We start from the raw sequence: 13,486 nt of genomic DNA on the forward strand, positions 1-13,486 counted from the left end.
CTGAACTGGTTATTCTGTTTAGTAGTTCCTCTAACCTTTTTTCAAGGTTCTTAGCTTCCTTGCATTGGGTTACCACATGCTACTTTAGCTCGGAGGAGTTTGTTATTACCCACCTTCTGAAGCCTACTTCTCTCAATTCGTCAAACTCATTCTCCATCTAGTTTTGTTCCCTTGCTGGCAAGAAGTTGTGATCCTTTGGAGGAGAAGAGGCATTCTGGTTTTTTGAAAGTTTCAGTCTTTTTGTACTTTTTTTTTTTCTCCTCATCTTTGCGGATTTATCTACTTTTGGTCTTTGCTGTTGGTGACCTTTGGATGGAATTTTCCATGGTCGTCCTTTTTGTTGATGTTGATGCTATTCATTTCTGTTTGTTAGTTTTCTTCTAAAACAATCAGGCCCCTCTTCTGCAGTTCAACTGGAGTTTCCTGGGGATCCACTCCAGACTCTGTTTGCCTGGGTATCATCAGCAGAGGCTGCAGAACAGCAAAGATTGCTGCCTGCTCCTTCCTTTGGAAGCTTCATCCCAGAGGGGCACCTGCCAGATACCAGCCAGAGCTCTCCTGTATGAGGTGTCTGTCGACCCCTGCTGGGAGGTGTCTCCCTGTCAGGAAGCACGGGAGTCAGGGACCCACTTGACAAGGCAGACTGTCCCTTAGGATAGCTTGAGCTCTGTGCTGGGAGATTTGCTGCCCTCTTCAGAGCCAGCAGGTAGGAACGTTTACGTCTGCTGAAGCTGCACCCACAGCCACCCCTTCCCACAGGTGCTCTGTCCCAGGGAGATGGGAGTTTTATCTATAAACCCCTGATTGAGGCTGATGCCTTTCTTTTAGAGATGCCCCGCACAGAGGAGGAATGTAGAGAGGCAGTCTGGCTACAGTGGCTTTGCTGAGCTGCAGTGGGCTCTGCCCAGTCCGAACTTTCTGCATCTTTGTTTACACTGTGAGGGAACAACGGCTTACCCAAGCCTCAGTAATGGTGGATGCCCCTCCCCCCACCAAGCTGCGCCTCCCAGGTTGACTTCAGATTGCTGTGCTAGCAGTGAGAATTTCAAGCCAGTAGATCTTAGCTTTCTGGGCTCCAGAGGGGTGGGATCCACTGAGCAAGACCACTCGGCAACCTGGCTTTAGCCCCCTTACCAGGGGAGTGAACAGTCTTGCTGGCATTCCAGGTGCCACTGGGGTATGGATAAAAAAAAACTCCTGCAGCTAGCTCAGTGTCTTCCCAAACGGCTGCCTGGTTTTGTGCTTGAAACCAGAGGCCTTGTGGCATAGGCACCTCAGGGAATTTCCTGCTCTGTGGGTTGTGAAGACCATGGGAAAAGCATAGTACCTGGGCCAGACAGCACAGTCCCTCACGGCATGGTCCCTCATGGCTTTCCATGGCTATGGGAAGGAGTTCCCTGAACCCTTGCACTTCCTGGGTGAGGTGATGATGCCCCACCCTGCTTCTGCTCACCATCCATGGGCTGCACCCGCTGTCTAATCAGTCCCACTGAGATGTACCAGGTACCTCACTTGGAAATGCGGAAATCACCCACCGTCTGCATTGGTCTCACTGGGAGCTGCAGACTGGAGCTGTTACTATTTTGCCATCTTGCCTGGGAATCAACACTGATTTTCTTTATCATCATAGGGAGTTTAGAAGGTGTCAAGGGATAATACAAAGAATCTAGTTCACTGATTAAACATGTGTTCCCCTTTCTCCTGATGTCTTTCTCTGAGACCTCCGCCCCTTCCTAACATTCTAAAATTGAAACTTCTGAGCAAGAAAATATATGGGACCAAGGATGAAGTGAAGCCCACTTTAACACGCATCTTTTCCTAAGCCCATTAGACTAGTATAAACTTTTAGGAGCAAATATATGCTTTTAAAACTATTTAAATCAGCGAAGATTATTAAACGTCTTTTTATAGTTGACCAGATGATATCAAGATAAATATCAATCTCTATGATTTATAACTTTAATTAAATTTACACATTCAACATGCAATAGAGTGTGATTTTTAAAAATAGATTTTGGGAGACAAGTGCAGTGGTGTTACATGGATGTACTGCATAGTGGTAAAGTCTGGGCTTTTAGAATACTCATCACTCAAGTCATATACATTGTACCAAATAGGTTGTATTTCATCCTTCATCCCTTTCCTATCTTCCTACCTTTTGGAATCTCCAATGTCTATTTTTTCATTCTTTGTCTTCATGTGTACCAATTGTTTAGCTCCCACTTGTAAAAGAGAACATGCGGTTTTTGACTTTCTTTCTTTGAGTCATTTCACTTAGAGTAATGGCCTCCAGTTCCATCCATGTTGCTGCTAAATACATGATTTCTTTCTCATGGCTGAGTAGTATTCCATGGCATATGTGTATGTGTGTATATATCACATTTTAACCCAATGGTCTGTTGATCTCATGACTTTGCTGTTGTGAAAAGTGCTGTGATAAACATCTGAGTCAGGTGTCTTTTTGATAAAATGATTTCTTTTCCTTTGGGTACATGCCCACTAGTGGGATTGCTGGAATAGACTGTTTTTAACTACCAGGACAAGGTTACAGGATTAAGATCAGAAGATAAAATAACAATAATAATAATTATTATTATTATTATTTATCACTTCAATATATAATAAAAAAATTCATAAGAAAACACTTAATTCTTATTTTTCCATAGATAATTTTCATTTAACTTTTCTTCCTTTAAATACTTTTTTGTTGTTTCAATGAGTGGTTCTCTTGCTTCCAAACCAAGGCATGATTAACATGGATCAATCTGTATTTAACAGGGACAAGTGATCCATATGTGAAGTTTAAAATCGGAGGAAAAGAAGTTTTTAGAAGTAAGATAATACACAAGAACCTCAACCCTGTGTGGGAAGAAAAAGCTTGCATTCTGGTTGATCATCTTAGGGAGCCACTGTATATAAAGGTGAGACATTTATTTGTTTTTTCCTGATAGAAACTGATGTGGAAATCCCTATTTACTGGGTTTTATCATGTTTCTTTGTCTGATGAGAGTTTTCACCAGAGATGTGTTCTGCTATTCACCACTCTAATCTATTGATAATATGATAGAAGTGAGATAGAGGGAAGGAGGAGTTAGCAGGGGCATTTTTCTCCAGGACAGTTCTCTTGCCAGTCATTTAGAAAGATTACGAAGTGTATCCCTTGTGCTTGGTATTGCCAACTGATTTAGTGCACTTTGGGAGCATGTGAAAACAAGTTTCCATATAAGCTAACAGAAAGGAGAGCTTACACAGAACCCAGTCTTTCTGTTTACAAATTGTATTATTTAAGATCTGCCATTTCTGGTTGCAAGCAAAATGCTTTACTTGGAACACGAGAAGGGTGAAGGTGATGGGGGAGAAAAATTTCTATCTCTATTAGATTCCAAAAATGGGGGATGGGGGTAGGGAGACTTTCCTCTCATTTGATGTGATTAAAAGAAAGAGAAGAACTTGAGGAATTGCAACCTAGTTCCTATTCTGAGCCCTATTCCTTATTTTATTTTCATGCCCAGCTTTTCTTTAATTCATATCTCTACGTACTTACATTCTTTTTTGCTCCTAGGCTCTGACTGTTCATTCAGTGACCAGACCTTTTTCTACTTTTACCACAACTGCACATATCCCACCCTTTTCCCTAAGTTGTCACTACTGGCACATGAGCCAGAAATCTCATCTTTCAGCAATCACTAGGCATACTTCTTCCCCTCATATCATCATTGTATTACCTCTAGTTGTTTCTTTCCTCCACAGAAAGGAACAAGAAATAATCAAGTTGTTACTGAAATTATGAGAGGATAGTTTATAAGAAGGTTGGAAAGAGAATCTCCTAAGTATACAGTTAATAATTTTCTATAAGTCATTAGAGGGAAAATAGACACACACTTGCATAATAAATTGTCTCCATTGGACATTGGCTAAAGAAAATCAATTAAATAGCCTTTTTTTTTTTTTTTTTTTTTTTTTTTTTTTTGAGACAGAGTCTCATTGTCGCCCAGGCTGGAGTACAGTGGCACGATCTTGGCTCACTGCAACCTCCATCTCCTGGGTTCAAGCCATTCCCTTGCCTCAGCCTCCTCAGTAGCTGGGATTACAGGTACTCACCACCATGCCTAGTTTTTGTAATTTTAGTAGAGACAGCATTTTACCATGCTGGCCAGGCTGGTCTTGAACTCCTGACCTCAGGTGATCTGCACGCCTTGGTCTCCCAAAGTGCTGGGATTACAGGCATGAGCCACTGTGCCCAGCCATAAATAGTATTATTGAACTGTCTTTAACTACATAATATGGGATGGCACCATAATGTTAATATGAGAGTGTGCATAGCCAACCCTTCTCCCACAAAAGGAAGACCTTTATGGTCAGAGATGTTTCTTCCCTGCTCCTCACTTCTAGAGAGAAAGAAATATCCACATGAGAAAAAAAGGAGTTATCTTTGTAATAAAGAGCTGAGATAGGCAATGAAAAAGAATAAGGAAAAGACAAGTGACCCGTGAAGGAAGTATTATTTCTTGGGTGGGGATGTGGGGGATCAGGAGACATGAGTTAGAGCAATGGCAGTTATGAAGAAAATGGTCAGGAAAGAAAGCAGGTGTTAATAAGGACAGCAACAGGCTGTTTGGATCTCATTAATGTTGCTGAAGTACAAAATCATGAGAAGAAAGAAGCTTATTTTTAATTACTTCTACTTTGGATCTATCTTTCATTAGTGGGATATTACTCCATGAAAGAACCATGTGGCTGTCCTGTCTTTGAAAGGGTTACGTATGAACTTCCCCAAATTATGGTAGATATTGGTCAGGTGATTTTGTTATTCTCTTGTGCTCAAGAATAAGTATTCATCTATGTAGAAATCCAAATGTCAAAATGCATTTTTCAAAAGGAATGTTTTACTAGGCTCAAAAAGAAATAAACAAAAAACTGAAGTACACAAAAAAAGAATGGTGGTGTTCTGACTTATAAGTGGGAGCTACATAATGTGCACACATGGACATAGACAGTGGAATGATAAACACTGGACTTGGAAGCATGGGGGGTAGCGAGGGGCTAGATGATGAAAAATTCCTTAATGGGTACAGTGTATGTTACTCAGATGATGGATACCCTAAAAATCCTGACTTGACTGCTATGCACAATCTACACATGGAACACAACTGTACTTGCACCCCATAAATTTATACTTTTTTTTTTTTTTTTGAGACAGAGTCTCGCTCTGTCACCCAGGCTGGAGTGCAGTGGTGCAATCTTGGCTCACTGCAAGCTCCATCTGCAGGGTTCACACCATTCTCCTGCCTCAGTCTCCTGAGTAGCTGGGACTACAGGCACCTGCCACCACACCTGGCTACTTTTTTGTATTTTTTAGTAGAGAGGGGTTTCACCGTGTTAGCCAGGATGATCTCGATCTCCTCACCTCGAGATCCACCCACCTTGGCCTCCCAAAGTGGTGGGATTACAGGCGCGAGCCACCGCGCCTGGCCAAAATTGTGTAAATTGTGGCAGTAATGGTCTTGACTTGAGAACAAGAATATACACGTATGTATTTATATGTATAAATATACAGTATAGGTATATATATGCATGTATCTATACATTTACTGTATATGTATAGTCTACATATATACAGTACACATACATATACTATAAATGTATATATGCTGTAAATGAAGACAGCAACACTGTATGCAGGTCAGAAGGCTTGGCTAATGACACACTGAGTAAAGAAGCTAAGAAAGAAAGCCCAAAGGTTGTTGAACTTTTTTTCAAATCACTTTGAGCTTTCCATATATAAGATTATGTAGCCACAATGTAGCTTCTACCATACAGAAGAGGATACACAGTCATTTTTAAATATTTTAATACTTTTACTTACATTTTTACATTGTTACTTTTTACATTTCTATGTAAGAAAGACAAGTTAAATAGAAATCATACAAGTCTCTGAGACACTAGTACACATATAAAATGATGTTACTTTATTATATGCAATACTTTATAATATTTTTAAAGTATTAAATATACTTTTTAAATGCTTTCCTATTTTTTTTCAGTTGATTTTCATTTTCTGTAAAATGCCTAGGGCTTTTCTTCGAAGAAAATCTGTAACTTTTTGCTATATTTTTTCCATTATTTGTGTTCCATTTTTTGCCTAATCTTGAAGGAAGAATCAAATAAGGTACCTTGGTGGAAATAATATTTGAAGTTATTAGAATTTCATAAAAATTGCATCATTTTTATTGTCTCTATGCAGGCCTGTGTGTTTGACTGACTGAGTTCTGATATGATGCCCACATCCTCCACAACAGATTATTACTTACTTGCCCAAAAGATTTTTTAGGGACTAATCAATGCGGTAGTGACTGAGAGTATGAAATGCATCTGTGAACTAGATAATTAGAACACATTAAGTATACAACCCTCCTATCTATAGTTAGAGGAAAAAGAAGAGTCCATCAGTAGCCTGTAATCTGATTTCTATCAATGTAAAAATTGCCAAGGAAAACAAAATTCAATTCTGAGCCAAGGTTATAAAAGTGCATTCAAGTTGAAGTGCTTGTACCTTTTCTTGTAAAAACATTTTATTTAAAAAAAAATCTTAGAACTATCAGTTAAAAAAAAAACTACACAAAATAAAAATGTTCTTTGCAATTGGTTGGAATTTATGTAACTTTTAATTTGAATGAAAAGAACATATTCTGTGCAGGTGAGAACAAGGCTTGGAGAAATAGCTATACAATCTATATATAATAAGGTAAGAATAGAAGCTTGGAGTTAAAATGCAGTGGTTTTAATTGAGATAGGAGCCACTTTAGTCTGCCCTGTATTCACAGTGATGCTCCAACACACATCTTAGATAATAGGATAAATTTGACACCCATTTCAGTTGAATTCAAATTCTCCATTGTTATTTCACTGACATTATTATCCCAGGTTCACAGTGAACACTAGAATTACAGTAGAAGAGATAAAAGTAACATAAAGGGGAATCTATTTATGTAAATTGTTGTTTGTTTGGCCTAATCATGAGTTGGAGATCAGAGTATTAATTGGGAGCACTCTTCTAAAAAATAGAAACATTTTGATAGATTAGAAAAATAATTGTATGGGACCACATAACTGTTTCTAAGATGGTCATTTTAACAAATTGGACATTTCCTTAAATAATTCATTTATTTTACTATTATTATTACTTATTTTTTATTATACTTTAAGTTCTAGAGTACATGTGCACAATGTGCAGGTTTGTTACATGTGTATACATGTGCCATGTTGGTGTGCTGCACCCATTAACTCGTCATTTACATTAGGTATATCTCCTAATGCTATCCCTCACCCCTCCCCCCACCCCACAACAGGCCCCAGTGTGTGATGTTCCCCTTACTGTGTCCAAGTGTTCTCATTGTTCAATTCCCACCTATGAGAGAGAACATGCAGTGTTTGGTTTTCTGTTCTTGCGATAGTTTGCTGAGAATGATGGTTTCCAGCTGCATCCCTACAAAGGACACGAACTCATCCTTTTTTATGGCTGCATAGTATTCCATGGTGTATATGTGCCACATTTTCTTAATCCAGTCTGTCATTGATGGACATTTGGGTTGGTTCCAAGTCTTTGCTATTGTGAATAGTGCTGCAATAAACATACGTGTGCATGTGTCTTTATAGCAGCATGACTTATAATCCTTTGGGTATATACCCAGTAATGGGATGGCTGGGTCAAATGGTATTTCTAGTTCTAGATCCTTGAGGAATCGTCACACTGTCTTCCACAATGGTTGAACTAGTTTACAGTCCCACCAACAGTGTAAAAGCGTTCCTATTTCTCCACATCCTCTCCAGCACCTGTTGTTTCCTGACTTTTTAATGATTCATTTCTATCCAAGCTTAAGAGTTAAAGTTGAAAATGTTACTCTAAGCTCTGTTTAAGTTAAGGACCACATTACTGTCCTGTCCAAAATAATTGTCAGTAGCTTATAAGGGCACTTAAAAAATGTCATATACCAATGATTCTCATCCCTGGTTGTACACCAGAGTTATTCCTAAAGGTTTAAAGAATCTAGAGGTCCAAATTTCACTTGCTAAGACTCTGATTCAGGACTTCCGAAGTAGAGTCCAGGCTTCTGTATTTTTAAAACACCTCAATAGGTTATTCGGAGGCACAGGTAGGGAGCCACTTTTCTGGACATTTAAATGGAAACAACTGCCAGGAGGTCCAGAGTGGCATGCTTTTTTATTCAAGTCTAGTGGGGAAGTGTGAGCTGCTTTGTCCCAACATTCCCAGCCAAGTACTGAATCCATTCCAGATGGGCCAGCTCGTATCACATGCCTATTTACTGGCCAAAGATATGGAAGTGGCTTAATGGCTAGCAAAGGTTGCCTTTATTTTTAAAGGCAATGGTGAAGTCAGTGTCCATTGAACCATATGGATCTTCAAAGAGAAAAATTGGGAGCCCATAGAAAAGGTAAAAAGGGATATACGTTGGAAAAATCCTCAACTAATATCCCTAACAGAGAACCCAAACTAGGGTTCATTAGGACCCTAGGGGAGCTATTGAGGCAGTAATGATGAGGAAGCTCTGATGAGAACTGGAGAGGCAGAAATAGGATTAGGCTATATCATTTACCTTTGATATAGTTAACTACTTCCTCCATCTTAACATTCTTTCCTCAGTTTGTTTTCAGGATACCACTCTCCTGGTCTTCCTGCTCCCTAAGTAGCTGTTGCTTCTCAGTCTCCTCTCTGGATCCTTCTCCCAGACTTTAAAATATGTTAGTAGGCCCCATGGCCTAAGCCTGAACTAATGTTCCAGCACTCTTCTCTTGCTTACTACTTTCAGCCTCACTGACCCCTGGCCAGTTTCCTCAGTGCCTTTCTATTTCCTGTTCCCTCCTTGTGGAAGACACTTTCCTTTTCATGGAATGCACTTTCCTATTCCCTCATTATGAAGCACACTTTTCCCATCATGGGGAAATACCTCCCACTCTGATTGTCCTTTCTGAACATCATGTATGAATAGTAGTTCCCATCACTCTAGTACTCTGAAATAGTACTTATCTCCTTAGCACTTATCACTACTACTTGGCATATGTATTTCTTTATTGCCTATCTCTCACCACCCCATATGTAAGCTCCAAGAAATCAAAGACTGACTGTTTTGATCACTGCTGTATTTCAAATGCCTAGAACAGTACCTGGAACATTGTGGGTGCTCACCAAATATTTTTCAAATAAATGCATTAATAAATGCATGAATCATTTTGAACTGCCAAATTAAAACTTCCCAGAAGCCATAATTACCTATAGACATTTCTTCAGTCATTTGAGCTAGAAATTAAAGCCAGTTGAGTTTTCTATTAAAAACAAAAGCAAAAGCATTTTAACTGGTGCACTTCCCAATGGATTTTCAGTAAACAGTAAAGTGAATTTGTTGTTTAAAATTAAATATTTATTGTTCTAAACTCACTTGAGAATGCAGAAGGTGTTACCAAGTCCCAAACAACTTCTACCTGCTATCTAATGTTTCCAACTAGTGGTGTGAAGGCTCCATGAAAGCAAGAATCTCATCTGAATCATTCATGTTTTAATTCTCAATGCTTCTCTTAGAGTGAGTGCCTAAGATATATTTGTGAAATTTAAACACACTCTGCTTATGACACTCGATACAACAAGATTTGAATATTGTGTCTTACTAGCCCTAGGATTTGGGGAGAAAATAACATGTACTTTTTCAGCTTTGGATTCATTATCTGAAAAATAGAAACAACAATACCTTGTTAACTGGGTTGTGCCTAGTAAATATTGAATAAACATTAATAAGCATTAACTGTGCTTGTTGTTAGTGCAGTGGGAGTACCTTTTCCTATTTTATATCTCTCCTATGCTCTGTATTTCTGAAGCTCACATAGAGCAATGCTCCCTCTGACAAATAAATAGTATGTAGAGCTTGGAACCAAGTAGCATAGCTAATAATTTCATTAATGCATGGATTCTAGTGTTTCCTTTTCTTCCCACGTTTATGCCTTTGCAGATTAATAGGAATTGAGAGCTAAAGTAGACATCTAGCAGTTGAATAACAGGAAAGACTCTCACTATGAGAGTGAAAAGATGTTGGATGTTGAATTGCCCAGTTGGGCTGTCTGCACTAATAAATTCACTGGATTCACAGCTCTCCACCTCATATGTGTGGGTGAACCTCAGGTGATCTCACTGATTATATGCCACCTATTTTCTCTCCTAAGACTTTAAGCCTAAGGGTGATATGATTAGATAAGATTCCACAAGAGAAATTTCTCCAGTGTTTTGGTGTAAATTGTATGTTGTAAAATACACTGCTGCAGCCACTTGCAAATACAGAGATGTCAGTTGCCTAAGATGTGCAATACATGCATGTGCTATGCCACTGAGCAGATGACTAACGCTCAGAAGTGTAATTGATCAAGGAGAATATTTATTGCAGGAGTGCTGAGCTTTCTACAATAAATGCACTCTTGAAAGGTTGTATGTAAATCAAATGACTGCAAATTGAATAATTTAAAAGGCATTAGGGGAGCTTATTACTTAAATAAATCCCCATGTGACTCTTCAAATCTAAGAATCCTTTTGTAATGCAAAGTATTTATCTTTTTATTTAAGTATCAATTTTTTACATATTAAGTTTTCTTAAATTGAAGTACACCTGTAATACGGAAGAAACAACAACAACAACAGCAACAAAAACCCAGCAACTGATTCAGGGCTGCTCTGCTTTGAGCTTTCTAACTGTTGTGCCAAGAACTGAGCATAGGAGTGCGGGGCTATTGATTCAGCTTCATAGATTCTCACATTCTGGAGCAGCCAAAGGCCTGGGTCATCCATTCAAGAGCAGATTTATCTGGTTATGCTCAATTACTCCAGTGTTCAATACAAATGTTTTCTGTCTGAAAAGGTCAGGAAGTGACAGCTCTACATTTCATCTGGTAGCATTTTTTTTTTCTTTCGTTGTGAAGGGTTTCCCTGATCTTCCTTACTTACTTCCTCACTTTCTTTTCATTCTCTCTTCTTTTCCTTAAAACACTTGTCAGAATTTGTAACTGTGTATCACCTATGCACTTCCTTGTTTAATGTCTGTCTCCCTCACTAAACTGTAAGCATTGAGAATGGCAGTTATGCTTACCACTGTTTACTCAGTTGCTAGCATATTGCCTGGCACATAATAAGTACTTAGTCAGTATTGGCTGAGGGAATGAATGAGTGACAAAATTAATAGATGGATGGAAGTTAGCCAGTTCCCATTCACTTAGCATCCTTTGGAAATGGCCCTAACTTATCTAGCTCTGAACTATCCCTCCAGCATCCTTCCATTCTCTGTCTCTCTCCATTTGCTTCAACCCCACTCGTTTCTTGCTGACCACAACTGATGTGTGAAACACATCAGTCCCTCTCCTGGGCTCGCCGTTTCCTTCAGCTGGAGGGCTCTTGCTCATACTAGCATAGCATACTCCTTCCCATTATTTGGGTGTCTACACAAATATTCTTCCTCAGAGAGGAGTTCCTGGTCTCCTCATCTAAAATAGCAGCTCCCCACACACCTCTTAGACATTTATTTGCTCCATGGCACTTATAACTGAACTGTATTTAGGTATTTATAGGCCATCTCAGACCCTCCATGTAGAATCCAAGAGGTCAGAGACATTGTCTGTCTTACTTACCACAGAGTGAATAAGAACCACACAAGACACAGAGAAGATACTGGATAGAGAGTATTGACAAAAGGAAGAAGCACATTATCTCTTTCTTTTCCTTTCATTTTAGTTTTTTTGTTGTTAGTCATATTCGTATTATCCCCCAGTAATTGTTTGTGACAATAAAACTTTATTTTAACTTAACCTTAGTAAAACTTTATAAAGTACATTAATCATAGTATCTTTTTACTTATTTGTATGTTTAAAGTGGCATTGTCCTATATCACAAAATGTATCTTTAATGGCCTAAAAATATGAAGATATTGGAATCATATTCTCATCAACCGTAGCCCAATATGAAAGACGTACTTTTGAATTATATACTTCTTCCCACATTTTTGAAGATTTACTATATTTTATTTGATTGTTACATCTACCTTAAAGTTCTATTTGATATAATCAATCAGTAATGTTAAGTAAAAAATAAAATGTAATTTTCTTTAAGTATTTTGTGAGACTCTAATATTCCAAAGTACAAAAACAATTATTTTAAAAAATAAATATTAGTGTTCTTTTGGTGACACAGACAACCAACATTTTATGACCAAGACGTTATCACATAAAGCTTGTATTGGAGATATTTATAACAAGGCTTTTTCTCTTTGGCTTCTCAGGTATTTGACTATGATTTTGGACTACAGGATGACTTTATGGGCTCAGCCTTTCTGGATCTGACACAATTGGAGTTAAACAGGTAACTTTTGAACTGTTGTAATATCACCACCCCTTGTCATGCAGTGGGCTTGTGTAACAGAAAATGTCAGCTGATCTGGGGTCTAGTTCTGTCATTCACAGTGGTGAGCCTTCATGCTAGTCAGCCTTTCTCAAATCCATCTTCCTCACTTACTCAGTGGAAATAATGGCATCTTCCCTGACTGCCTCATTCAACAACTTTTCAACCAAAAACTTCTTGGATGCCTACCTGCTGTGTTTCCCAGTGTCATGAGCATCCGTGTGAAGAGACCACCAAACAGACTTTGTGTGAGCAATAAAGCTTTTTAATCACCTGGGTGCAGGCGGGCTGAGTCTGAAAAGAGAGTCAGCCAAGGGAGATAGGGGTGGGGCCATTTTACAGGATTTGGATATGTAAAGGAAAATTACAGTCAAAGGGGATTGTTCTCTGGCGGGCAGGGGTGGGGGGGTCACAAGGTGCTCAGTTGGGGAGCTTTTGAGCCAGGATGAGCCAGGAAAAGGAATTTCACAAGGTAATGTTATCAGTTAAGGCAGGAACAGGCCATTCTCACTTCTTTTGTGGTGGAATGTCATCAGTTAAGGCAGGAACATCTGGGTGTGTACATGCCATCTGGGTGTATAAGGCCATCTGGGTGTGTATGTGCAGGTCACAGGGGATATGATGGCTTAGCTTTGACTCAGAGGCCTGACATTCCTGTCTTCTTATATTAATAAGAAAAATAAAACAAAATAGTGTTTAAGTGTTGGGGTGGCGAAAATTTTTGGGGGGTGGTATGGAGAGATAATGGGCGATGTTTCTTAGAGCTACTTCAAGTGGGATTAGGGCCAGCATGAAAACCTAGAGTGGGAGAGATTAAGCTGAAGGAAGATTTTGTGGTAAGAGGCGATATTGTGGGGTTGTTAGAAGGAGCATTTGTCATATACAATGATTGGTGATGGTGTGGATGCGGTTTTGTATAAATTGAAAAACTAAACGGAAGACACAAGCTCTGAATAAGAGAAGGAAAAAAACAGGGATTAAAGGACTAAGAATTGGCAGGACCTAGGACATCTAATTAGAGAGAGCCTAAGGGGGGTCAGC

At 39.0% G+C, this 13,486-nt stretch overlaps 1 protein-coding gene across 13 annotated transcripts in view; it reads left to right on the forward strand.

The window, feature by feature from the left end:
• Positions 1 to 13,486, forward strand: part of MCTP1 (multiple C2 and transmembrane domain containing 1) — a 594,209-nt gene that overhangs the window by 338,235 nt on the left and 242,488 nt on the right. For all 13 annotated transcript variants that reach the window (XM_050794290.1, XM_050794291.1, XM_050794293.1 and 10 more), the window contains 2 exons: positions 2,779 to 2,921; positions 12,327 to 12,406. In XM_050794290.1, the coding sequence (XP_050650247.1) occupies positions 2,779 to 2,921; positions 12,327 to 12,406 (223 nt within the window). The remainder of the gene's footprint in view (positions 1 to 2,778; positions 2,922 to 12,326; positions 12,407 to 13,486) is intronic.

The sequence above is a fragment of the Macaca thibetana genome, chromosome 6, assembly GCF_024542745.1.
Source record: "Macaca thibetana thibetana isolate TM-01 chromosome 6, ASM2454274v1, whole genome shotgun sequence".
NCBI lineage: Eukaryota > Metazoa > Chordata > Mammalia > Primates > Cercopithecidae > Macaca > Macaca thibetana.